The following is a 23,769-nucleotide window of genomic DNA, read 5'->3' as shown; positions in this document are numbered from 1 at the left end:
TCCGCTAAAAATAAAACGGGCAAATATTTGGCCGTTCGCAGTAGCAGGACTTTCTGGGAGTCTATAGTGGTCGACCCTGATGACAAGATTCACACAGGACAGAACAAACCTTGCGCAAATCAGATTCAAGTGGACCATCCGTTTTACATACAAAGGCCACTTATGCATATCTGATTGAAGTGAACCTCCGTTTTACATGTAAAGATCACTTTTACACTGATTTCACAAAGTGGTGATATCATGCCAAAATCAACATCCAATATTGGAAAATTTGATTCAGGCGACCAAATTATGCCATATTGCAAAATAACCTAAAGGACCTCAAGCCTTATCATGACGTCAGTTTCTATTCAAGTGTATTCATACTGCCATACCTCATATTCCTCAGCAAAGCGGAAGTCTGTGTCAGCATGCATGAATGCATGATGTCCAGGGAAATCAGAGAGGCGCACTGGACGATTGCGGCTGAAATAGTGAAAGACAAATGTAATTCAACTTCATCTCGCACTTTGTTTATTCAGATAAGGAGATATGGATCAGTTTCCTTGGGATAAGTTCAAATATGTTAATTTTACAAGCGTACTAAGGTACAGCACTTGTAACTCTGGAGGAACTCAAGCATTGAAGTGACACCATGTCATTTATACTTGTCATGTTATAGCTAGTGAGGTCAAATCCTTGCCTGGCTCTCCACTCAAGTCTGGGAGAATTTAGACAACAGACTACAGACTACAGTTAGGTCATTTTAAAGAAGAAAGGAGGCCAAATACTATACCAAAAATGATAACAGTCTGGTCAACAGTGCAAAAAAAAGAAAAATAATTTACAATGTAGATACATTTAAAATTGTCTGAACACTTCCAAGACTTACTCTGTTGGAGAAGACGGTGGTGCCTCTGTTTCGGACTCCTTGTACTTCCTTTCTCTCTCAGCCTTCCTGCACTTGATGAAGAAGAAAATCGCCAGGCCACCAACTATAAACAGGAGGACAATCAGGCCCACTGTTACCCCAACGATGATACCAGTCTGGTCAACAGGCTCTGAAAACATGGAAGGTATCAGTTAGCAATCTGACTCCAAGACAAGTGACAGGAGTTGCACTGCTAAATCCAGTGAGTGTTTGTTCTGGTGTACATCTGCTGAGCAGATTCTTGACACCCCTATCTGTTTGGCAAGGGGAACGGAAGCAGGATAGAACAAGGTCAGACACAGAAAATGACACAAAACAACTCCATGTAGGCAAGATATTAAGTAAAAGAGTTCACGACAGACTAAAATTTTCATCTTTGCTTCAGGAATATTGGTTATGAGACAACTTCAAATTGGTTGGTCCCATATTTTTTCCCCAAATTGTAAGGTTTTCCCTGTCTGGTACCTGAAATGATAAGAGTACTACCACCATGACACCATACAAGTAGCCAATCTTATCATTTAGAGTCTAAAAATGGCGTTAAACTTTGCACAAGATAAAAGCAGCAGCTAGCTAATTGGATTTTTTAAACTGACATCTTATTCTAGCTCTAACAATGAACCAACGAGTCACCCTAGACTTTTCAACATTGATACATTCTTTGGATCTAAATGTGGATTTTTAAACGCCGGAATTATTTTTCTTTCTTACTGTTAAATTCAATTTGACCTCTCTGATCAGGAGACCTCTCGATTAAGGACAGCACTTGTCAGTCCCGTGGGTGTCCTTGATAGAGAGGTTCTACTGTACTTCTGTAATCCCACAATATTCAGCATCAGTAGCATTTTGATGAACTTACTAGTTGGAATTCTTTGAGAGTAAGGTGTGTCGTTATATTTTCCTTCACCTGTGTAACCACGAAGCCGGAACTGGTAGTAGGTGCCTGCTCTCAAGGCTCCATTACAATAGACACTCCCTACTTTGTTTTTACAGTCCTGTATCCCAATAGTGACCTTGACAGTGTTATCTGTTGTACTTCGCTTCCTTCTACTGACTGATTGTGATCCATCACAAGGTTTCTTTTTGTCGAATATGTCACATTGAAATATAGATATATAGGGTTCCCAATGAGACGTGGTCCACACCTGAAAGATTCAAAAGAGTGCAAAAAGTGTTGTTGTATGATGAGTCACAGTGGCTTCCTTAACTGTTTTGAACACATTGAGCCAACACCTTCAAAACAGCACCACCTCCAAAGTGAGACAATCAAAAAAACTTCATATACTTAAGATATCATTCAGACCTCCCCGAGACTTTTTTCAAACCATCATAGAATAAACACAGATGATTCAAAAAGCCTTTAAAATGCAATTGAAGTCCTGAAACTGAACGCAAAGTATCAAACAACAAAATTGGTAAATGTGCAAAAGAAAATAACAAAATAACGGCAGCAGGGCAAATCAAAAGCCAAGCAAGTCCACAGTCGGTTATGGTAGCCCTTGTCGGATGGGGGATTTTGAACATAAAGGAAAAAGGCTTCCATGGAATCCACACAAGTACCAGTGACAGTAATCAGTTTCTTTGCCATATGCACAAACTTATATTCAAATGGACTGCACAAGGCTAAATATATAACCGACACAGCTAAGAACAAAAAGTCTTTTCACCGATTTTTCAAATAACAGAGATCCACTTTTTTTTTAAATTAAGAAAAGAGATGCAGAAATTTGGAGGTATACAGCAACTAAAATGACAAAGTGAAAAATAAACCATACCTGTTTCCATGTGAATAGAGCCCTTTCAGGCAAAATTTCGTTTGATAAAGGAGGGCCATCCCTGTTCTCGGCAACGATAATGCTGTAATACAAAATGGGTCCATTGCTCCAATTAAAGGCCTTTGAGAAGACAACTGTTACAGATGTCTCATTCGTCGTGTCAGTCCTTTCAGGGGGCTTTGCATTGGCAGCTAGAGTCGGGGCTGAAATGAATGTATATGCCTTAGAAATAACAGGTTGAACACAAGACAGTGGATTTTTATCTTTGACTTTGAAGCACAAATGAAATATATTTGCCATGTTTTGTTTCCATGACGCACTATATACTCTATATCCTGGGATATATAAATAAGTTTCTAGAATAGAACACAATTTTACCATTAACATACTGTTTTTAATGAAGGATTTGGGAGATTTCTTTTAACACTACATGTACAGTGAGGCCTCCCTTAGCAGACACCTCTCTATTGAGGACAACTTCTCTATTTATGACACTAGTTGTTTCCTTTCAATTTAACCTCTCTTATCAGGACACCTCTCTATTAAGGACAACACTGGTCAGTCCCGAGGGTGTCCTTAATAAAGAGGTTCTACTGTACATACTCTATATCCTGGAAGATACATAAATAAATTTCTAGAATAGAACACCTGATAACGCAACTGTGACCAGGAGCATTTGGAACTTCCATCAGCAGTCCTTGATAAGGAAATATGGTTTGAGGGTTTTCAAATCATTCGGATCAACATTTTCAATCACAATTTGTTCTTACCTGCAATTGGCATGGTAATTATAGTATTAGCATTCACACCAGGATCTGGATAACTTGTCTTGCCGTACAACTGCAGAAGAGCAAGGATAAGTTGCAAAATTAACCATTACTTGTGATATGGCATGTATGGTGAAAAACAATATGAGTCTGAAAAGAGATGTTTCATAGACCATTTGCTCACCTGGGTTGCTACAGTCAACAATAGTAGACAGAAGCCAATTCATGCTGGTTAAGAGACATGTTATATAGTTTATAAACAGAATATGTGTGCCATTTGACCCGTGACTCAAAATCAAAAATATGTATGAGATGTGATGTATCTTTGCTAGGAGTACCTACCATAAGAATTTTATCCAAAACGAATCAGTAATAAGCGAGATATCACACTTTTTAAAGTTTTCGGTTTTGGTCCCCTGTTAGCCAAGTCAAGAACCAAACCGGACAGACCAAAAGTCAGTGTCGGAGCCACCTGAGCTAGGGGGTCATGTGTACCATGTTTCTAGTTCATAGCTCTATTGGTTACGAGACATGCCCTGCAAACGGACAACAGCGACGACAGACAAGAAGCAGACAGACTAAAAGTCAGTACCAAAGGTGATCTGACCGGGGGGGGGTTGTGCACCAAGTTTAAATTTCAGAGCCGTAGCGGTTATGAAACGTGCCCTGCTGACAGACAACGACGGAGGATGATGGACGCTCCATGATTCATTACATACAACACTTACTTGTTCTTTTGATTGGTACCCATCTGCACAACTAGATTATGAGAAACAACTGCAGGGTTGAGTGTCTTGCTCAACTGCAAGGACACACAAAGTAAAACCCACCACCAACCTGGAGCCCTAACTTGCATTCAACTGGTCCTAAATTATGTCAGGTCATCTGTAAGACCAAACCACCACAGGACACAATCAACAACTAAGGACATGGTGTCGTCCTTTTGTTTTTGGCAAGCCTGAGAAAATGAAACTCAAGTACAATACTTGAATACAAGCAAGTCCCTTCACGCAACATGTACTTGCAAGCGAGTCATACTCGTACCCACCCTTCACGCGGCATGATACTTGCAAGCGAGTCATACACGTACCCACCCTTCAGACAGCATGATACTTGCAAGCGAGTCATACATGTACCCACCCTTCAAACAGCATGATACTTACAAGCAAGTTATACTCGTATCCACCCTTCAGACCATCAAGGGTTTTATAATAGCTTCCAGCATTGGGATCAAGGCCGTCGAATGTAACTGTCTTTTTGTCATTAGGTAAGTTCAGATTCTGGAAACAGAAGATTTGAGATACAATCTGGTTGTACAATTTAAGGCAACCCCACTTTTAATGTTACATTGCAAGGTAAACAAGGAAGAGATCTTGTCTGCAATTCATCAATAAGTTACATTAAAAATAAATTAAATTTTTCAAAGAAAATCTATTTGAGGGTCTCACTAACCAGTGCGATGGATGCTTGGCATGTCACGGATTGATGCTGAGACCAAATTGTTGCCATTACACATTTTTGTGTAGGAAGAGACCTTGAGAAGGCCTTTCAAGCCACCTAATAGGTTTTGAGGCCAAAAGGGGCACCACCTTTGACACCATCCCATAAATGGTAAAAAAATCACACCAAAGTTGCCTGACTGGGGATAAAGGAGCAAGCTTATATACCACGTGAAGATTTGTCGGGCACATGAGTTGCCATCACTAAGATAGCCAGATATTATATCTCTTTGAGATTTATTGCTCTGTTGCCCATAACATAAACTGAGGAGACTGGCACTCGTTGCACTGGACAAGATTTGGATATAAATTGGCCGAACTGAGGGTGGTGACAAGGTCCGAAGGTGACAAGAGATGCCATCCTAAAATCACCAAAGCATCCTCTGCACAAGGAAACTAAGATTATGTGTTAGAATAAATAGTATTTGGAATTCGTGGAAACAGCCCACTTCTGAGGAACTATATTTTGTGGGGAGGACAAATGAATCTTGTTCCCACTTGCTAGTGAGACCCAACATTTAACTGGACTTGCACGGTACATTTTACACGGATTATCTTTGCCTTAATATCCTCATTAAAGATCCAAAACACTCTATTACAAGAACTGTGACAGTACTGTTTACAGTATCACCCTTGAGATTCAATTCCCCAAATTGCCGAGCATCTTATCAGGCCTTCCAATTTGCAGAGCTTGCCTGTCCTGGGAAACGAAAATTTATTCAATAACGTTAGAAAACTGAGTCGTTGGGGATTTCAAAGAAATATTGTTGTGTTAATCTGGTCAAGCATGATTTGCATTAAATAAAGAACGCACTGCTGGTTTGTCCTATCGAAAGCGAATAAATGCATGGATATTTTTGTGCGTGCACCGCAGACTAACCAGCTGGTTAATTTAACTTGAAATTTAGTGCAGAAGATGACACACTGTCCATGTTACTAGATGGACACAGTTTATTTTAGAAACGAGCGTACATTTTGGATGTTTTTCTTGTGAGGCAGCCATTCTCCAAGGCCTCAAGGAGCACTATCCAGGACAGTCTGCTTGGTAAGTTGGAAGGCCTGATAAGATGCTCAGCAATCTGGGGAATTAATTCTCCAATGTAAGTATTCGAATAGACCACTCACCAAGTTGTTTTTGTCTTTGTAAATCCCTGTGTATTTAACAACATACGTTGAGATCAAACCATTGGAATCTATCGGGGTTTTCCACACAAGTTCCACAGACGTCGGAGAAGGGGCAGATGCAGTGAATTCATTAGGTGGACCGGGTCCTTCAATGAAACATAAACATGGATAAGACTAAATTTCACAGGTGATACAATACCAAACATTTTAACCTGTCATTTAAGTTACTGACAAAACAAGCCTTGCTCCACAGGGAGGGACTGCAGGATAATAAATTATTATGAAAAAAATACTTTCTCCGTTCCAAAGATCTGTGGCTGCATGTCAAAGAAACGTCACAACAATGATAGCATTAACAACATCGATGGACAGACGGATGGACACCGGACACTGCGCTATGTACCAGTGAGCCAAAATGATAAGAGTAAATGCGACTTACGTCCAGGCAGAGTTTTGACCGTCACAATCTTTGGTGCACTCCTTTTGTTATTGCTTATAACCACGATGGTGAAATTATATTCCTCCGCTGCATCCAACTTATCATATGTGACAAGCAAGGTGTTGTCACTAAATTGCCTACTCTTTGGGAATGCACAACCATTCAGATTAGTAGGGGACGGTCCAGAGCATGTTATCTCCAAACCAGAATTTGCTCCCTCGGGTTTGTAGATGGTCATGTTGACTTCAATATGGCTAGGAGTGACAGGCTCAACTTCAGTAACTGGGGCAGGAACTGAAAATATATGTTCAAAGTTTGCATCTGTCTTCTGTCATGGAAGAGTGCAGAGTATCTTTCTCCGCCAACCAAGGCTCAGGTGTGGCATCTCCCTAAGTCTGTTTTTCTGAGTGTTCCTTCTCCAAGACTGGCTATCAGCCAAAGTTAAGGGGGCCAGCCCCCCCCCCCAAAAAAAGTGGCACTGGTTTATGGGATACCAATGACAAACAGTCCAACCTGTAGGTACTCTGTTAGCACCTCTCCTGACCAAACCTGAGCCCGACTGTAACAGGTGAACTGGTTCAGAGGCTATCGGCACGCTGCAGGTACTCTGTTAGCACCCGTCCTGACCTAACCCAAGCCCGACTGTAACAGGTGAACTGGTTCAGAGGCTATCGGCACGCTGCAGGTACTCAGTTAGCACCCGTCCTGACCTAACCCGAGCCCGACTGTAATAGGTGAACTGGTTCAGAGGCTATCAGAGGTAACCAGTCTGACCTGCCGGCAACCCGTAGTTAGCCTACCGGTAACCTGACCTGAATATGATTGTTAAAACAATATCTGCCCCAGCTCGCTGTTCCATCCACAACAATGCAGTGGCAATCATGGCCTCGCTAGCAGAATAGAATAAAAACAAAATCTTTATAAACAATTGCACTCACCTGAAGAAACAAAATATTCTGTCGCATTACTTTCTACACCATTGCTGACACATGATGCCCGGAGGGTATATCTGTTCCCAGGCTGCACACCCTTATCATATACAAGTTCTGTAATTGTGGTATTCTTTGGAAGAGTCATGGTTGGTGGTATTAGACCAAAGGTGATGACAAACTTATACTCGGTGAATACCAGTTTACTTGCAGTGAAGTTTGCCTTTAGCCTGTCTTCTTCAGTGGAGAGGTCAGTCACAACAACATCACAGTTGGGCTCTGAAAAGGGAGATAGAATGGAATTAAAGGATTTCATTCCCATTGGAGATCATTGGTGAGACTGGGCTAGGCAGAGTAGACATATTGTAGAAGTATTTTCATCACATTTACAATCCAGCGAATGAAACCAAGAATCCACACTGGGGCAATTTGCTTTATTAGACTTGGGTGGAGAAATTGAGCTGTACATGTTTATAAATGAACCGAGAAACTGATAATTGTTTTGACACCATGATTGATGCTGCCAAAGTATCAATTCTTTTGTTCCCAACAACAGAAAAAACAAAAACAACTTACTCGCTGTTCCCGTTGTGTTGGTACTAGTCGCGCTCATTTTGCCATCCGTGCTCTCAGTGAAGATTTGAATGTTGTATTTCACGCCTGCCTCTAAACTAGGTATAGTCTTCCTGATTTCCTTGGTAGTGGCCTCGACCTGACTGGGTGTACTTAGGTTTCCCTCTTTAGTGTACTTTATGATGTATTTGGTGATGTACGATGCAGGTGTCGGAGCAGTCCATGTCACTTCAATACTGGTGATAGTTGCCGCTGACTTGTCCACCGAGGCTTCTGCTGGGGGGAAAGGTGCTGAAAAGAGGAAAGAACGAATGGCTAACTGGCTCCATTCCACAAACATTTTCAAGTACCAGTTAGGCACAGTCATGGGAATATTAGGCTGCTTTGTTAGTTTCTCCGCACCATGTTCAGCAGAAGTCGGAACAAAATGTCCAGATTGTATATGGTGACGTATGCACCTTGAAAAGGAATCAAGGAAAAGAAGCATTCACCAAGGTGTAACCGGGGAAAATATAGCGCATGTGTAACTGGGGACAAAATCTGGAGAGAACAAAATTCAAACTTCTGCCGACCGCAGCACTGGTTCAATGTCCTCAAAGGAGTATTTGGGCGACTACGATCAAATTGACTCTTTCTGCAGCTCCATACCCTTGGTCTGGAAAAGACAAGCCCCATGTGAGCACAAGAAACTACCATTATGAAATTCCTGGTCTACTGCCTTCCCTAGTATCATACTGATACTATTTTTAAAAGGAAGATTACTCTCACAAACTTTGTTCTAGTTGCAAGCCACACTAAGTTCTTTCAGCTCCAAATTGTGCTGCTGTTTCAAGAATTTCTTGGTCCCCAGTAGAGATCAAAGACCATCTTCATATCCTTTAAAAGGGACGTACCTGTCTCCAGAGTTGCTGAAGCAGCATCACTGCTCTGGTCACCGCTGATCGCAATCACTTCGACCTTGTACTTCTCGCCTGCTTTGATACTGATCACCTTTGAAGTCTCAGTCACTTCTGACCAATTTGACGTTATATTTTCAAAGATGGCATGGGACCTGATCTTGTAGCTGGACTGAGTGCTGCCAGCCATAGCCTTCCAGGTAATGTTCATCTTGTCAATGTTTTGTTCAAGATTAACATCAGTCACAGACGATGGCTCTGAAAGAAAACAAGACTATGTCGATAAAAGGAATAACCATGGAAAAACTGTGGAATAGTTTTTACTTTTTAATCTATAACAATTTAAAGAAGGAGAACGAAGCATAAAATCAAGCTTGGACTTGTTTCCTAAGAAACTAAAATTTCAGGGGAACTCAGCAAGAACTTACATGTAAGAATGTGGCGGTATCATGAGAATAGGAGCTATGGGTATTTGCTTTGAAGCAAATCAATTAAATCATTTTTTGCCTGAATTCACAAATGTTATGATTGACAGACTTCACTGGCAACAATGTAGTAGCACTGCTGTGACGATGCTGAGATGCAGGACAGGGACATACAATGGACGACTAGCACCAACGAGGTATTCAAATATCTCACAAAGGGAAATCAGACATGCAGAGTTCATGTAGGAGAGAAGTGAATTCTAATAGCAGAGTGCAACACAGTGTCAATACTTAGGTCGCATTTATCTCTGGACTTTAATATCTCGCGCAAATAATAAGTGTTTTAGCATAAATCTGAAAACAATCTTTGAAAATTTAGAAATTCAATATGCAGTGGAACCGCCCTTAACGGACACCACTGTAGCAGGACACCCACTTGAAAAGGGTAAAAAGGGTGTCTTTGATACAGAGGTTCTACTGTACAAAGACAGTGATGAAGAAAGTTGCACTACAAGATCTAACCTACAGTAATAAGCTTAATCTAAAACTAATAATAAAAATCAAATCACGATAATTCAGAACTGACGATAACAGAATGAACCAGAAGTCCACAGAAACTGAGTAAAACCACATTTTTGCAGAATTACATTAACGCAATCCAATTTATGCAGCCAAAGTATTAAAAACTAAGTACTGGATTCAAATATTTTATAACCTCAACATAGGGGCCAAGGCCCAATTTCTGGGCCACAATGCCTAAATGATGAAGATAGAAAGGATACCATTCTCTAAATAAATATTTCTGATGAAAACAGGAAACTATTGTTCAAGTAAATCGTCGTCAGCTCTGATAAAGGCTACATCAAGAACTAAATGTATTTCGTACTTGTCCAAAAGCTCTTAGAAGTAGAAGCACTAGACTGGTCCCCAGACACCGACATAATCGTCACATTGTACCGAGCACCAGGCAAAAGGTTAGTCAGGCTGCTAAAGGGCGCGTCTCCACTATTTACAGAGCTTGGGGTCACCGTTGGTCCAGAGGGGGAAACTTCAATGGTATATGTGTCGACTGTCCCATTTACCATGGCCCATGTCACATTAGCGGTGTCAATGGCACTACTATCAATTACAATTGAGTCCACATCCACTGCTCTTGGAACTGATGAAAACAAAATGGGTATAAATAAACAAAGTAGGGCAAAACAAAGAATAGCAGTAAAAACCAACAAAACATTGAAGAAAATGATTGATAATGGCAAAAAATCCCACCGATTCTAATCAAATAACTTCAAAGTCGTAATCCCTTGAGGCCTTTGAATCGACACAGCGGTCGGCAGAAGTTTGAACAACGTTTCTCCATTTTGCATCCAGTTACGCATACGCATGAAAAAGCATACCTTGGTTTCAGCTTGTTTACCTTGGTTATCGATGCACATGCGTAACCGGATGCAAAATCTGGGAATTTGTCCAAAGCAGACTGTGAAGTTGATTCCTCAAGTCCTCAAAGGAGTACCGTATAGGCTTTGTCTTACTGATAACAGCTGTAATTTCTGAGAAGTTGGCACAGCATTTTGTGGAGTGAACAAAGGAGTTCAACCAATCCATCGTTTAAATCAAGAGATAATCAGTTCTTAAAAGACCTGCATTATTCAGATGTTAAAATTGGTACAAAATATATTTACTCTGATAAGCAACAGCTCAAGGCAAACTGAACTGAACCTATGCTATTGCAACAGCTAATTCTGTGATGGCCAAGGCAGATCACCAAGGGAAGAAAGAATCATTCTCAAATATATAAAACGTGATGAAAGTTTAAAACGTACTTGTCCTAAATTTTACATCACTAGGGTCACTTGCCATGTCCCCAGCAACCGTAACCACGATAACAGTGTATTCAACACCTGGGGACAGGTCAGAAATCAGACTAGAGGGGCGGGTTTCATTGCTGTTGATGCTGGCAGGGATGATCGTAGGCCCAGTAGGAGAAATGGACACTCTGTAACTTTCAAACTCCCCCGTGACGACTTCGTCCCAGGTGAGAAGGGCGGACTCGCTGGTGACATTCTTCACATGCATGGTTGACACAGATACCGGATGAGGTTCTACAGAAACAGAAGCAAGCAAAGCATAAAAGGATCTTTTCAGACGTTAGGGGACATGGTTAAAAATACCAAAGTAGCAGATTTCATCTACTCTAGTTTTAGTGAATTTAGACCCTTTCTTCTGGAGACATAGGCATGAGATTCCCACAGATGAATAAATGAAACATAAACTATATGATTGGCGCCAAAAATTTCTGTCATTATAAACGAGTGGTCTTACAATACATTGCGAACAATTGAGCACTGTATAGTTCTCAGGTAGTGTACCTGGGGACTGAAAAATAGCCGAAGATGTAACCAACGGTCACCACCTGGGAGGCACATCTTGTCATAATTTCTTACGGAAAGTTTGCTTTACATACTTGTAAAAAACGTCTTGCTGGCAGACGTAGTCTGATTACCAGCGATGGATGATATGGTGATGTTATACTGGACTCCAGGCCTCAGCTGACTCAAGCTAGTTTGCGGGTTTGTTTCAGACCCGCCAACTGTGGCAGGGGTAATCGTCGCTCCCACAGGGCTAACACTAATGCTGTAATGGTCAACCCCTCCAGAGGAGACCTTCAGCCACGTTATAGTAGCAGTGGTCGTTGTGACAGTCTCAACCGTTATGCCAGTCACCTGCTCTGCCACTATGTTAATGAATAAAGAACAAAACAAAATAAGCAAACACAAAAAACCAAAAGCATGTCAAACACAGAAACAACTTGACCTTGACAATGATAACTTCAGAAGTGAGTATTGCATGGCAAGAATGGTCCAATAAGCGAAGTCTCACTGTTGTTATCATAAAAGTACCATTTGAATTTGATCCAACCGTAAAAAAGTTAAACAACACCAGCTTAAAGAAGTTTTTCATGTAACAATGAGCTTTGGTCTGTGTGATTTTACTTGAGGTCAACAAAAACATTTCCTTTAACAGACAAGAGTTTTAAAACTTGCTGAATCATTTTGAGTAGAATATCAAACAGGTAGTAACAAGTTAAAAAACATTTGCAAACAACTGGACAAGTGAACATACTTGTGTGGAATTTCTTTTGGACTGCTTCACTCTTCACATCCCCAGAATTGGTGAAGATGGCAATTGTGTATTCAGTCCCTGCTGTCAAGCCTGTCAACTGGACAGAAGGGTTTTCAAGACTTGTCACAGTTGCGGGGTTGACTGTTCCTGCTTCGTTTATTGTAGCGGTATAGGAAGTTACAAGGCCCTCGTTGATCTTGGGCCAAGACACAGAGGCAGACATGATTGTAATAGCTGTAACCTGAACCCGGTTGGCATTGACAGACATTGGCTCTGTGGGAAAGAAGCATGCAGAAGGTCTTCACAGAAAAAGAACAGACAAGTATCGTAGTTTGAAATACCAAAGTTCAAGTACTGTAGTTGTTTGACAACAAAATAAACCCATGACCTCAAGACGAGTAATTTTAACTGCCTGGTGTACACTTGACAGTCAACTGGGCACAGGTACATAAGCGGTACAGATAGTTGAGTTCGCAATATTGTAACAGTATGTACATTTCTAAAAGTTCTTTCGTACTGGTATGAAGAGTAGAAAACTAATGACAATCGGCCAAGGAAAGCGCTAATGCTACAAATGATATTGAATAAATATATATCAAGCAGTTTACAGCAGCAAATAAGGTCAAATTTACAAACTATTTTCACCTACACCTAAAGCTGCAACAGTACACTTACTTGCTGTGAATGTGGCCGATGATGGAGTGCTCTCGGTCGTACCCGACAATGTTATTACAGTGAGGTTATACAGTGTCCCAGGAACGAGATTGGTCAGGTCAGTCGTCGGTGGGTCTGTTGTTCCAGGAACTGGGCTCGGGTTGATGACCGGTCCAGCCGGACTGATGCTGACTTCATATTCACTTTTTTCTCCAACAGAAACTGTGCCCCATATCGCTGTAGCGGTCTCGTTTGTGACATTAACAAACTTAATAGTGTTCTGTGTGACAGGTGTTGGCTCTGGAGGAAGTATACAGGAGAATAGCATGCAAAGTAGATGAACCCTCCTAAGACTGGGCATGCGCAGACTTTACCTTAATGCCAGTGTCTCAGAAGGGTTGAAAGGAAGGACAGAAAACACGTTATTTGAAGTCATCACCTTACAAATTTCAGGTAACATAACAAAGTTAACCCTTTCACTGCCGGGTGTTGTACCTTTCTTGTGTCAGACCATGTTTAACTCTTTCAGTGCCAAGGACGTACATGTACGTCCTAAATATTAAGGTATTTTAGTTCCTCCAGACGACACCAGATGTCCCCAGCTACTCAAATGTGGTTCATATGGTTTCTCTGGCCTGGGGCGTCCAAATTGAATAATTTTTTCGACTGAGAGGGTGGGGTGGGGTTTGCCACCCCTCATTTTAGGTGAAAAATGGTGAAAATCGGCCAAAAATACCACTCCCTCAAACAAATTTAGAACATAATCCTAGTATGCCCCTACTTATTACTGCTGTTTTATTGAAACAGGAGGTAAAGACAAAGGTTTTGAAGAATTTTGATGAGTGTATCTCAATTATTTTTGTGAGATTTTGGGTAGTGACAATGCCCAAAAATGCCCAAATCCTGGGCACTGAAAGAGTTAAAAGAAAAACTGTGACTTTTTTTTTAAAAAATGCAACATTTTTAACCAAAAGAGCTTTTTTATACATTTTTCTATGTTTTGGGTGGGGCAATGGTTAGATCAATGGGAAAATGCATTACCGGTAATATGATCAGCTTTATCAAACAGTAGTGACGCAATTCAACCGAAAGTCAAACAGACATCTGGTGATGATGAGAGCATGCAGGAATGGGAGAGAGTTACATTAACATGAGGAGAGAGGAGTCGGGTGCAATGCACAGCTGACCAGTTTCAAACTATTCTGCTGACTGCTTAAACTTTTGATATTGGCTTTCTATGCTAAGGGCCACATAATTCGGACTTCTTTCAACATTGACCACGAATGTAACCTCGTCCATTTCTCAAGTCAGAAACTATTGGCAAACTATGACTATCACTGCAACTGAGCCCAGTTGCACAATCGGCATGAGCAGTAGTGTTGCCGTTTAAGAGATCCAGTCATGGCACAAAACTCTTTATTAACATTTAGACTAGCTGAACGTAGTAAAAATAACTAAATTGATGATTACCTATTACGCAGTTCATTGATTGGAGTCAGTATAAATGTTATGCAACATTATGCAATGTTACCCAGAAGCTCAGCTCACATAATCAAGTACCTGAGGAGAACTCGAAAGTGCTAAGATTTATTAATGGAAGCTTATTCCCGCCTTAGGTTTTAACTGGGCAGTTAAAAACTCCCCATTTTTATAAGCGTTTCAGGATCGGTTTCCTTTCTCCTAACTAGCAGTCCTAGCACTCCTCTTGAAGATGAAATTGATGAGATTTTGGCCGAGTTGATTGAGCTGACACTGGCATTCAAGTCACTCACGCTGATTGAGCAACTGGAACCTGGGAAATTCAATTAATGACTACCGGAAGTAACTTGGGGATGAGCAGTGAAATGTAAGCAGATTGCAAACGGAGGTGCATTGGCAGCCCGGCCCTAAGAAAAAAGGACGAAAAAGATACCAATTTTCTGATCACTTACTTGCGGTGAAGTTATATTCAGTAGGATCACTCATCGCTTCAAGAGAGTCCTTCCCAGCAATGGTAGTCACCTTTACCTGGTACATTGTTCCAGAGATCATACCAGTCACACCAGCTGAATTACCAGGATGCTGGACCATAGGAGCAGCTATGTTTGGAGTAGACTGCACAGACGGCACAATTTCAACTTTGTACTTGTAAATGGAATTATACTTGGCAGCAAGTGTAAGAGAAGTCCATGTTATGGTTGCAGTAGTCGTGGTTAAGTCAGTTATAGCAATGGAAGAAACTTGAAGTGGCTCTAGAAGAGAAACAGAAACAGGAAATCTTAGACGTGTTAGCACTGCTTGACTTTTATGTAACAGGTGAGCTCATGACGAGTAGTGCTGTAGAATATTGCTTTTAAGCAGCAGTAACAAATGTCACCGGAAGTTGAAGAATTGTTCAATTTGCCTTCTTCTTCAGCGTTCGCTCTGCACTTGGAGGTGATTTCCTCACGGGAATATTCCTCCTCCAAGGCGGGATGAGCGTTTTTGTGTGCCACTACGGTAAGGTGGTGGGGGACTATAACCTGCCCTGGCATAGATACAAAAGATTTAAAAGTGACATAGAGTAGAACCTCTCTATTAAGGACACCCGCAGAACTGACAAGTGCAGTCCTTAATTGAGAAGTGTCCCGATTAGAGAGGTCCAATTGAATGGAAACAACCACTTTGGGACCACAACTAGTGTCCTTAATAGAGAGGTTGTCCTTAATAGAGAGGTGTCTGTTAAGGGAGGTTCCACTGTACTTACTCGTTCTGAATTTTTTAGTTGTAGCCGAGCCTTCTACTCCATCCCAGTTTGTCGAGACAGAAACAGTATACACCTGACCAGCGACAAGATTGGACAAATTAACACTTGGAGATGCATCACTACTCAGAACAGAAGGCGGAGTTACCGTCGGTGGTGTTAGTCCATCCTCATCAGCCGTCACATTGATCGTGTAACTGGTGAATGTTCCTGCGCCTGGTCTCTTCCATGTGGCTGTGGCAGTATTCATCTCGACAGCGTCAAGGACAACAGGTCCAACAAGGTTTGGCGGTTCTGGAAGAAAATGCAGAATGACGATATCATATCCCCTTTCTACCCACAGAAAAGAAACAGTTAAAATTTATGGCTGCCAAATGATTACAATAACATCTGTTTCTTGTCTGTTATCATCAAGTTCCATTGTCCAAGACTATGATTCATTCATCATGTTCATAGACAAGTCCAACAAGAGATGCATTTAGACAAGATAAGTCATTTCAGTTGGTAGTTTGTGGAGGGGTGCTTTGAAGAAATTGAAGCTACACCTACTAAAGCAAGGGAATACTAGGCTGCTTAAGGCAATAAGGTCGATTCTTTACATTGAAACATTCTACTTTCATCCTATTATGAGAGCACTCTAAAATAGCAATGACAAAAATCAGGATAAATATATTCAAAACAAAATCTATTAATTCAATTGTGATACAATATCATGCTAAAAGCAACATGTACATTTTATTATAAACCATAATTGAGCCCCCCAACCCAATGCATACTTGTCCTGAAGGTCTTCAGTGTTGCATCACCCGTTACCACACCTTTCATGGACGTGATAGATACGTTGTACTCGACGCCAGGTGAAAGGGCACTGAAGGTAGCTGTAGTACTTGACTTCGGGCTGTGAGCAATATTAGGGGTAGCTGATGTCGATGGTGAGATAGCAACACTATAGGAGTCTGCGCTAGCTACTGGAGTCCATGACACAGAGGCAGTAGATATGGTAATGTCGGCAGGAGTTATTTTTCCAGCATCTACAGCCATAGGTTCTGAAGAGAAAAATTTCTTTTTATCCAAAATGCTTCGAAACAAAATCAAACAAATCCAGGTGTTGTGAATGGAGATTGGGGTCACAGAAAGGTATCCCTTTTTTAGTGTTGTGGACCAACACATAGTGCCTTTAAATTATTTTTTTAAATCTTCATCAAAACACTTTTTTAAAGTCATTTTTATGATTTATACAAACTATATTTAAACTCGATACAAGTAACTCGACTTACTGCCTGACTGATTGACTTTGATTCAGTGTTGAATATCAACTATTTAGGCCGACCATGTAGCTGGTTCTGGTACTTTGATAATCAAAATGTGGACAGGAAGTTCAGATTTTTATTTTTAAACAGATGTAGTTATATTCAAGGAATGTGATACAGAGCTGGCAGTGGTTATCTAATCAGGACGGCTCGTGTAGACCAAAAATGCAGACCAAAGCCCAAAGAGCCAGCTGAGGGTTTTTGAATGTAATTTTAGGTCTTCTGATCCAGCGACCTTGATTAATCAACCAAGGACCTACGGCAATAGACTATAACTTCTATTTTGAAATGGCTGAAGGCAAACATTTGCCATCCAATTGAAACCTAGAGGTCCTTGGTTGCAATACCAAGGACTGCTGCAATCAATACAAGGTTTAACGTATTTTCCATAGCAACCATTGATATACTGTGGTCGAGGCCTTTTTAATAGAATCTGTAATAATCATGAATGTTCCGAATGAAACCTACTTGTCCAAAATGTTTTGGTGGCATCATCACTCTCTATGCCACCAGAAACTGTTTTAAGAGTTAGGGTGTATTCCATGCCAGGTTCAAGCCCCGACAGATTTACAGTTGGAGCTGCAACAGAACTCGCAACCGGCGTTGATGAAATTGTCGCAGTCGGTTGTATACTGATGCTGTAGGCATCAAATGATCCAATGGCAACTTTCTCCCATGACACTGTGGCTGTATTGGTGGCGGCGTTGACAAAAATGTTCAACTGGTCAACAGGTTGGGGTTCTGCAGCAAAGAAACGAAGCAAAGGGCATGCTACAGTAAACTAAAGGGAAAATAAGCAAAATGCATCAGGCAAAATGTGACCCGTCACAGCAAAACCAGGCACATGTCACATGGAAGATGAGCCTAAATGACATCAGGAGATAATGAATGAAATTGATGTACTCAGATTTCACAAAATACTGAATCCATGAGTAGGAAATGCTAATCTATAGAGACAATGCTACATGACATTTGGGTATTTCATACTACTGATACTAATAAGCCATTTGCTACCCAGATGCAGCTATCTTGTGTTTTAATAGATTTACATGATTAGACATCCCCTCCCATATAATGGGGATGTGGGGACATCCCAATGGGGAGGTGTCCAAGATTGGCAACCATCAGGAACATCATTCGGCTTCGTGAAGGAACTTGCCTACAAAACCAGTTTCATGGAGACAAATAACAGCTTTGAAGAACTGATTTATTGACAGATCAGGAGTGACTGTCCAGCAAACAAAAATAAGACTTACTTGTAGTAAATGTCATGGTCGCATTTTCACTCTCCAGTTGTCCATTCTTCGTGTTGATATATACGTTGTACAGTGTTCCTGGAGTCAAACTTTCGAGATTTGTCGTGGTTGTCCCATTGTCAACTGAAGCTGGATTAGCTTTTGCTCCTCCTGTTGTTGGAGTGATAGCAATCTCATATGTTTGAAATTGAGTCGTCACTTCACCCCAAGTCAAGGTGGCCATCGTCGTCGTTGCAGTATTGCCAACAGTAATTGATGCATAATCAACCTTCTCTGGCTCTGAAAAGATGTTAAATTCAATCTGATGATAATTACAGAACCTGCGACAATGGAGAATTTCGTTGAAGTTTCAAGACAAGAGAGAAGTAGACACATCTGTACGCAAAACCGTCACTGACACCAAAAATGTCCAAACGGTATTTGAACTTTGGAGTATTTGCAGCCAATTTCATCCAATTTTGGAGAATTCTAGTGATTTCAACCAACATCCAAAGTGTACTCCTATTCCTAATGCATTTTTCCCATCAAAATCCAGCAGTTGAGGAGTATCATTTTTCTTAATGTTCGTCAAACAGGGTATTTTAATATTAAAATTCTCCAAAAGTTTACTCAATGGCAGATAGGTATATTGATTGAACTGTAGACGACTAAAGTATGGATAACTTTCCAGAACACTTTCAAATGGTTTCAGTGAAGATTGCCTTAAAAGACAATGGAAAAGGCCTTTTACATATCCTGATGTCAGTGATGATACAATTTTTTCGGTCAATTTAACAGGCTAGCTCATTGGTGACATTTATTACAACTCAATGTAAAATATTTTACTTCTTTAGTTCTTAGTCACATCATCCATAGCAGTAATGTAATTTTAAATCCTTATCATTTTCATTAAAATCATAATTGTCCCCTCACCAGAAAATACTGATAGGCAGAATGTGACCTACTTAAGACAGTGTTACAAAACAAACGGTGGCAGAAAAAAGTTAGGCACATGATAAAGAGAAAGTGAGGCATTTTAATCAATGAGTCATAGAAAATGAGGGTGTATGTGAGGCAAGGACACTAATGAGTTAGCCACTCAAAACAACTGCTTTGTTAAATTTTGCCTATTATCATTTCAAAACATCATGATTATAATTATAGGACAGAGAGGTAGAAATTCATGTTGTTGCCAACTAACTTGTCCTGAACCTGAATGTCACAGTGTCACTCTCAAGAGACCCAGCTATTGTTTTTATTGTAACACTGTACTCTGTGCCTGAGGTGAGCTGCTTTAAAGACGATGTCTCCATGCCCTTGACAATAACAGGTGGATCCACGGAGGCACCTCCATCAATAGCAATCACATAAAACTGGAAGAATCCAGCAGTAACTGCCCCCCAGTTCAATGTTGCAGAGCTGGAGGTGACACTAGTGACACCTATTGATAAAACACTGACTGCAGCAGGATCTGAAAAGAACATTATAACAGGGTGTTGTCAGTTCTTTGCCTTTTATGTGATCTTGCTAGGGACGGACGCAACAATCAGTTTGGAGGATTGCAGAGAATTCACGTTCAGATATTACTACCCTATATTCCGAATCAAAACCCTTCAAATGGCTCAGATGTAAGATATATAAATTTTTTATATTCTTTTGAAACTGCAAATGAGTAGGCATAACTGATATCAATTCCCAGGTTCTACATGAGGTTACATTGCATCACATGACTTTCAAAACAGTCCACCAGTCTACCTACACACCGTTTCAAGGTGAAAGTCAATGGGCAAATATTGGCCTCCAGGGAAAAAAATCCTTCAGCATGGGCAAATATTTGCCTCCGGGGAAAAAAAACCTTTCAGCATGCTACATGGTGTTATTTTTGAAAATATGGCATGATTTTTAACTGTTTTGGAGACATTTCCTTCCAACTTTCATGTAAAAACTGCAATCACTTTAATTACGTGTACAGTGGCCCCAAAAAGTGCACACTGTATACTCCCAAACTGTACAAGTAGGCGGCCCTATATGATCAAAAGATCTTGAATTGAGCAACTTCCTGCCTTAGCTTATGTATAAAACTTACTCGTAGTGAGCTTAGCTGTCTTTGGCGTGCCCTCGTCTGAACCATTTACAGTACGAACAGAAACGGTGTACTCAACACCAGGTGTTAAATTTGTTATAACTGTCTCCGTTGCGTTCGAAGAGATAAGAGGACCAGGAGTGAAAACAATTCCCAAATTGTTAGGGCTGATTGACACTCTATAATTCTCAAATGTTGCTGATGTTTGACTTTGAGCCCATCTCACTGTGGCTCCTGCTGCTGTTATTGCTTCCACGGTCAAATTAGAGGCAAGATCTGGCGAGGCTGGAAGAGAGTAAAGAAAGATGTTAGCAAAAATATATAAGGCTCGCTTATATATTTTTGATGTTAGACATGACGTTACTTCATTTCACTATCTAATAACTTAAACGAGCATTATCAATATCATATGCATTAGATACTGGGAAAAAGTTGCGCTGGTACTATGTAGGGCCTACCCAAGATGATAACACACGAGACTAAATGTATGTACAAAATGTTGCGCACCCAATCCAAACTTCCTGGACAAGTTTCCATATCGCTCCGTTCCGACAAGACCATAATGCCCTAAACATTCATGCACTGTTCCTTATAGATAGATAAGATGCTTGATTTTAAGTAATTTAGTCACATTATGCTTTGAAATTGATATGAAAGCAAAGACTTGGTAGTTTTTTCTGGACACATTTTTTATGCAAGGGACCCCACACTTTTTAAACAGAATCATTATATGTCAAACACTGTCCTCTATACTTACCAGCAGAAACTGGAATGATCTGAAAACATGAAGAAGAATTGGAAGTTAAAATCAGTGCTAAAGAAAAGTAACCAACACTATAGACACTACTGTTCAATTTCTTCAATTCAGTTAAAATTTAGTTAAAACTCAGGTAGATTTTTAAGTAGCTGTAGTTTTTTTTGCATCATTAGACACTGACAGTTGCTTTTATTCACTATTTTACTCAAACATTTTGTGTTGTAAAAGCTGCAACCATGTGACACTGCCCTTCAATATAAATGTAAAGTGCTTCGAAAATGTTGTATAGTAAAGACAGTGCTACATAATAAGAACTTGCATTTATTTATTTATTCATTTATACATTACAAAATACAACACTACCAAAATTTGTCATTTTATCTATTCACTTCTATCACATCCTGATCCATTAGAATTTCAGGACATCCTCATATTTTACGAAATTGTCCAAAATACATGTATTGTACACATATAGGTTTATTTGAAGCTGGACTTCACATTAGCAGAAAGAATGTACACATTAATTGCAAATGGGGTAGAAGCACGAGGTGGGTCTCAAATAATGTTTCTCATCAAGTTTTAGAAACTCATTGTCAGGAACCGCACCCTGGGCCCAGTTGTTCGTAACAAGTGCGTCACTCACTTGGCATTGATTACTTAAAAAACGTTATCAACAAGAAGTAAGCCAAGTCAGTGACAAACTTCTTTAGTTTCGAAAAACCAGCGCTGAATTTTTTTTTTTTGGTGCTTGCAGATATGGCTGTTTCACTTTGTCAATAATCTCTTAGTCCGACAAAAAGGTATGGTATTTGCAACAAGGAAGTTCAGTTATCATTGATTTATTGGGAATTGGCTAGAAGTATCACGCACAACAAGTCGCCAACAGCAGTGATACGAAACTAAAGAAAATAGAACAGAATTGAAACAAATTTCCTGGTTGATTCAACAATATCATAAACTCATTGTCGTGAGTACCACTGCCTTTTTGTATACTGGTACAGTTCTTTATCATTGATTGACAGAAAACTCTAGCCATACATTTACAGTCCAGTAGTTAAACTAAAGCTCAACTGAACAGAAGCCTGAGAGTACAATGAATTAAACTGGGGCATGTCCTAGTTTTTATGAACAAGTTATTCTTTTGCCAAGAAGTATTAAGCCTATTGGAATGATCAATGATGATGAAGCATTTTTTCTCTCCATTCATTGATCTATAATATACTGTACTATCTATCATAAACTTACAGTCCTAGTCAAACTACATTTGCACAGCTGAACGGAAGAGAAGACTCCGGCAAAAATAAACTAAATAGGAGAATGTCCTAGTTTTCATGAAAAAGTTTTTTTCACCCAAGAAGGAAGTTCATGATATTGGTATGAGAACATGATCATACATCAATCTATCCTCGTCCAGTTAGTGCATTTTCAGGGAGCACATACAACCAGGAAGATGTCAATAGTTTTGAAGCTTCATATGCTCCGTAGGCACAGATAAGGGTGTGGGCAATTCATGTTGACAACAAACTTCCAACAGGCCTTAGTTAGGGACACCCCTTTTTGTATTTGTGATTTTAGCTCATACGAAGTTGTATTTGAACCAGGGACACAGGTTTTATTCAATATAGGTCAATGCCATATCCATAAGGCGTGGACCTCCCACAACCAGACTAACGCACAGCCAGGAGACAGGAAATGTTGTGCTTATAGCATTTAAAGTGAAGCCATGCGACGCCAACGACAACGAGCAACAGAACACTCGATCAGAACACGCCACGGTCCCACAACACACTTGACACTATTATAATATAGACCTACATTCTAACAGTAACAGTACACTGTCACTGGCACATGGGCACTGGTGGTACCAACTGCTGCCTGTACTGGGAAACAACCTGACTAGAGACTACCGGTACTACAAGTACAACCTGATAGTGATGATATTATGAATGATAGTACTAGTAGTGATATCGTGATAAGCATAAGATGTTTACCTGTGTATAGAATAACATGAATAATACAACAAAACTCCACACCATCCTCGGCAGACACATAACTCTGTTGTCAAATGTCATCACCACAGTGTGTAAAACGTATACAAAGCACTACGAATGTACACTGTCCTGTCAGTGTCAACACGAAAACGCAACAAAACTTGATCAGGAAGTTGATCCACCCAAAAAGACACCACTCGTAACCGGCCTTTTATCGTCCTTATAAAAAAAATCGGGCAATGTAACTCTAGATACTGTTTTTATAACTTAAAAGAAGTCTTTATCACATCATTTTGAGATCGTTGTGTCACTTATTACGAAGTTATTTGGCATGTTTAGGGGAATGCCGAGAGTTTGTTTCATTGACTTCCGGTTTCCACAGAGCCTCGTTTTTCAAATCGAGGCGGAGATTCCCCTCCCATCAACAAACGCACGTGGTCGTAAAGTGGGCGGGGCTTTCAAATTGTGTCTTTCAGTCATTTTGGGTTGTGACAAGACATAGGAAGACAAATGGCTGCCTGGTTGTGACTAGATTTGAGACAAAAAGTGCTAATTG

The 23,769-nt window shown here is 40.3% G+C and overlaps 1 protein-coding gene across 5 annotated transcripts in view; it reads right to left on the bottom strand.

Moving 5' to 3' along the window:
* Nucleotides 1-23,582, bottom strand: part of LOC135488040 (tyrosine-protein phosphatase 10D-like) — a 39,810-nt gene extending 16,228 nt beyond the window's left edge. For all 5 annotated transcript variants that reach the window (XM_064772411.1, XM_064772412.1, XM_064772413.1 and 2 more), the window contains exons 1-24: nucleotides 23,214-23,582; nucleotides 21,223-21,241; nucleotides 20,469-20,750; nucleotides 18,404-18,682; nucleotides 17,616-17,888; nucleotides 16,614-16,883; nucleotides 15,841-16,131; nucleotides 15,047-15,346; nucleotides 13,137-13,415; nucleotides 12,462-12,734; nucleotides 11,803-12,072; nucleotides 11,162-11,440; nucleotides 10,225-10,497; nucleotides 8,911-9,171; nucleotides 8,021-8,308; nucleotides 7,454-7,723; nucleotides 6,516-6,809; nucleotides 6,077-6,222; nucleotides 4,616-4,732; nucleotides 3,456-3,525; nucleotides 2,686-2,888; nucleotides 1,770-2,055; nucleotides 872-1,040; nucleotides 375-465 (exon numbers count right to left, since the gene is read on the bottom strand). In XM_064772411.1, coding sequence (XP_064628481.1) covers nucleotides 375-465; nucleotides 872-1,040; nucleotides 1,770-2,055; nucleotides 2,686-2,888; nucleotides 3,456-3,525; nucleotides 4,616-4,732; nucleotides 6,077-6,222; nucleotides 6,516-6,809; nucleotides 7,454-7,723; nucleotides 8,021-8,308; nucleotides 8,911-9,171; nucleotides 10,225-10,497; nucleotides 11,162-11,440; nucleotides 11,803-12,072; nucleotides 12,462-12,734; nucleotides 13,137-13,415; nucleotides 15,047-15,346; nucleotides 15,841-16,131; nucleotides 16,614-16,883; nucleotides 17,616-17,888; nucleotides 18,404-18,682; nucleotides 20,469-20,750; nucleotides 21,223-21,241; nucleotides 23,214-23,294 — 5,364 coding nt within the window. In that variant the 5' untranslated portion in view covers nucleotides 23,295-23,582. The remainder of the gene's footprint in view (nucleotides 1-374; nucleotides 466-871; nucleotides 1,041-1,769; nucleotides 2,056-2,685; nucleotides 2,889-3,455; nucleotides 3,526-4,615; nucleotides 4,733-6,076; nucleotides 6,223-6,515; nucleotides 6,810-7,453; nucleotides 7,724-8,020; nucleotides 8,309-8,910; nucleotides 9,172-10,224; nucleotides 10,498-11,161; nucleotides 11,441-11,802; nucleotides 12,073-12,461; nucleotides 12,735-13,136; nucleotides 13,416-15,046; nucleotides 15,347-15,840; nucleotides 16,132-16,613; nucleotides 16,884-17,615; nucleotides 17,889-18,403; nucleotides 18,683-20,468; nucleotides 20,751-21,222; nucleotides 21,242-23,213) is intronic.
* Between the last annotated feature and the right edge of the window lie 187 nt (nucleotides 23,583-23,769).

This window comes from Lineus longissimus, chromosome 5, assembly GCF_910592395.1.
Source record: "Lineus longissimus chromosome 5, tnLinLong1.2, whole genome shotgun sequence".
Classification (NCBI taxonomy): Eukaryota; Metazoa; Nemertea; class Pilidiophora; order Heteronemertea; family Lineidae; genus Lineus; species Lineus longissimus.
This window is presented reverse-complemented; position numbering and strand designations above follow the sequence as displayed.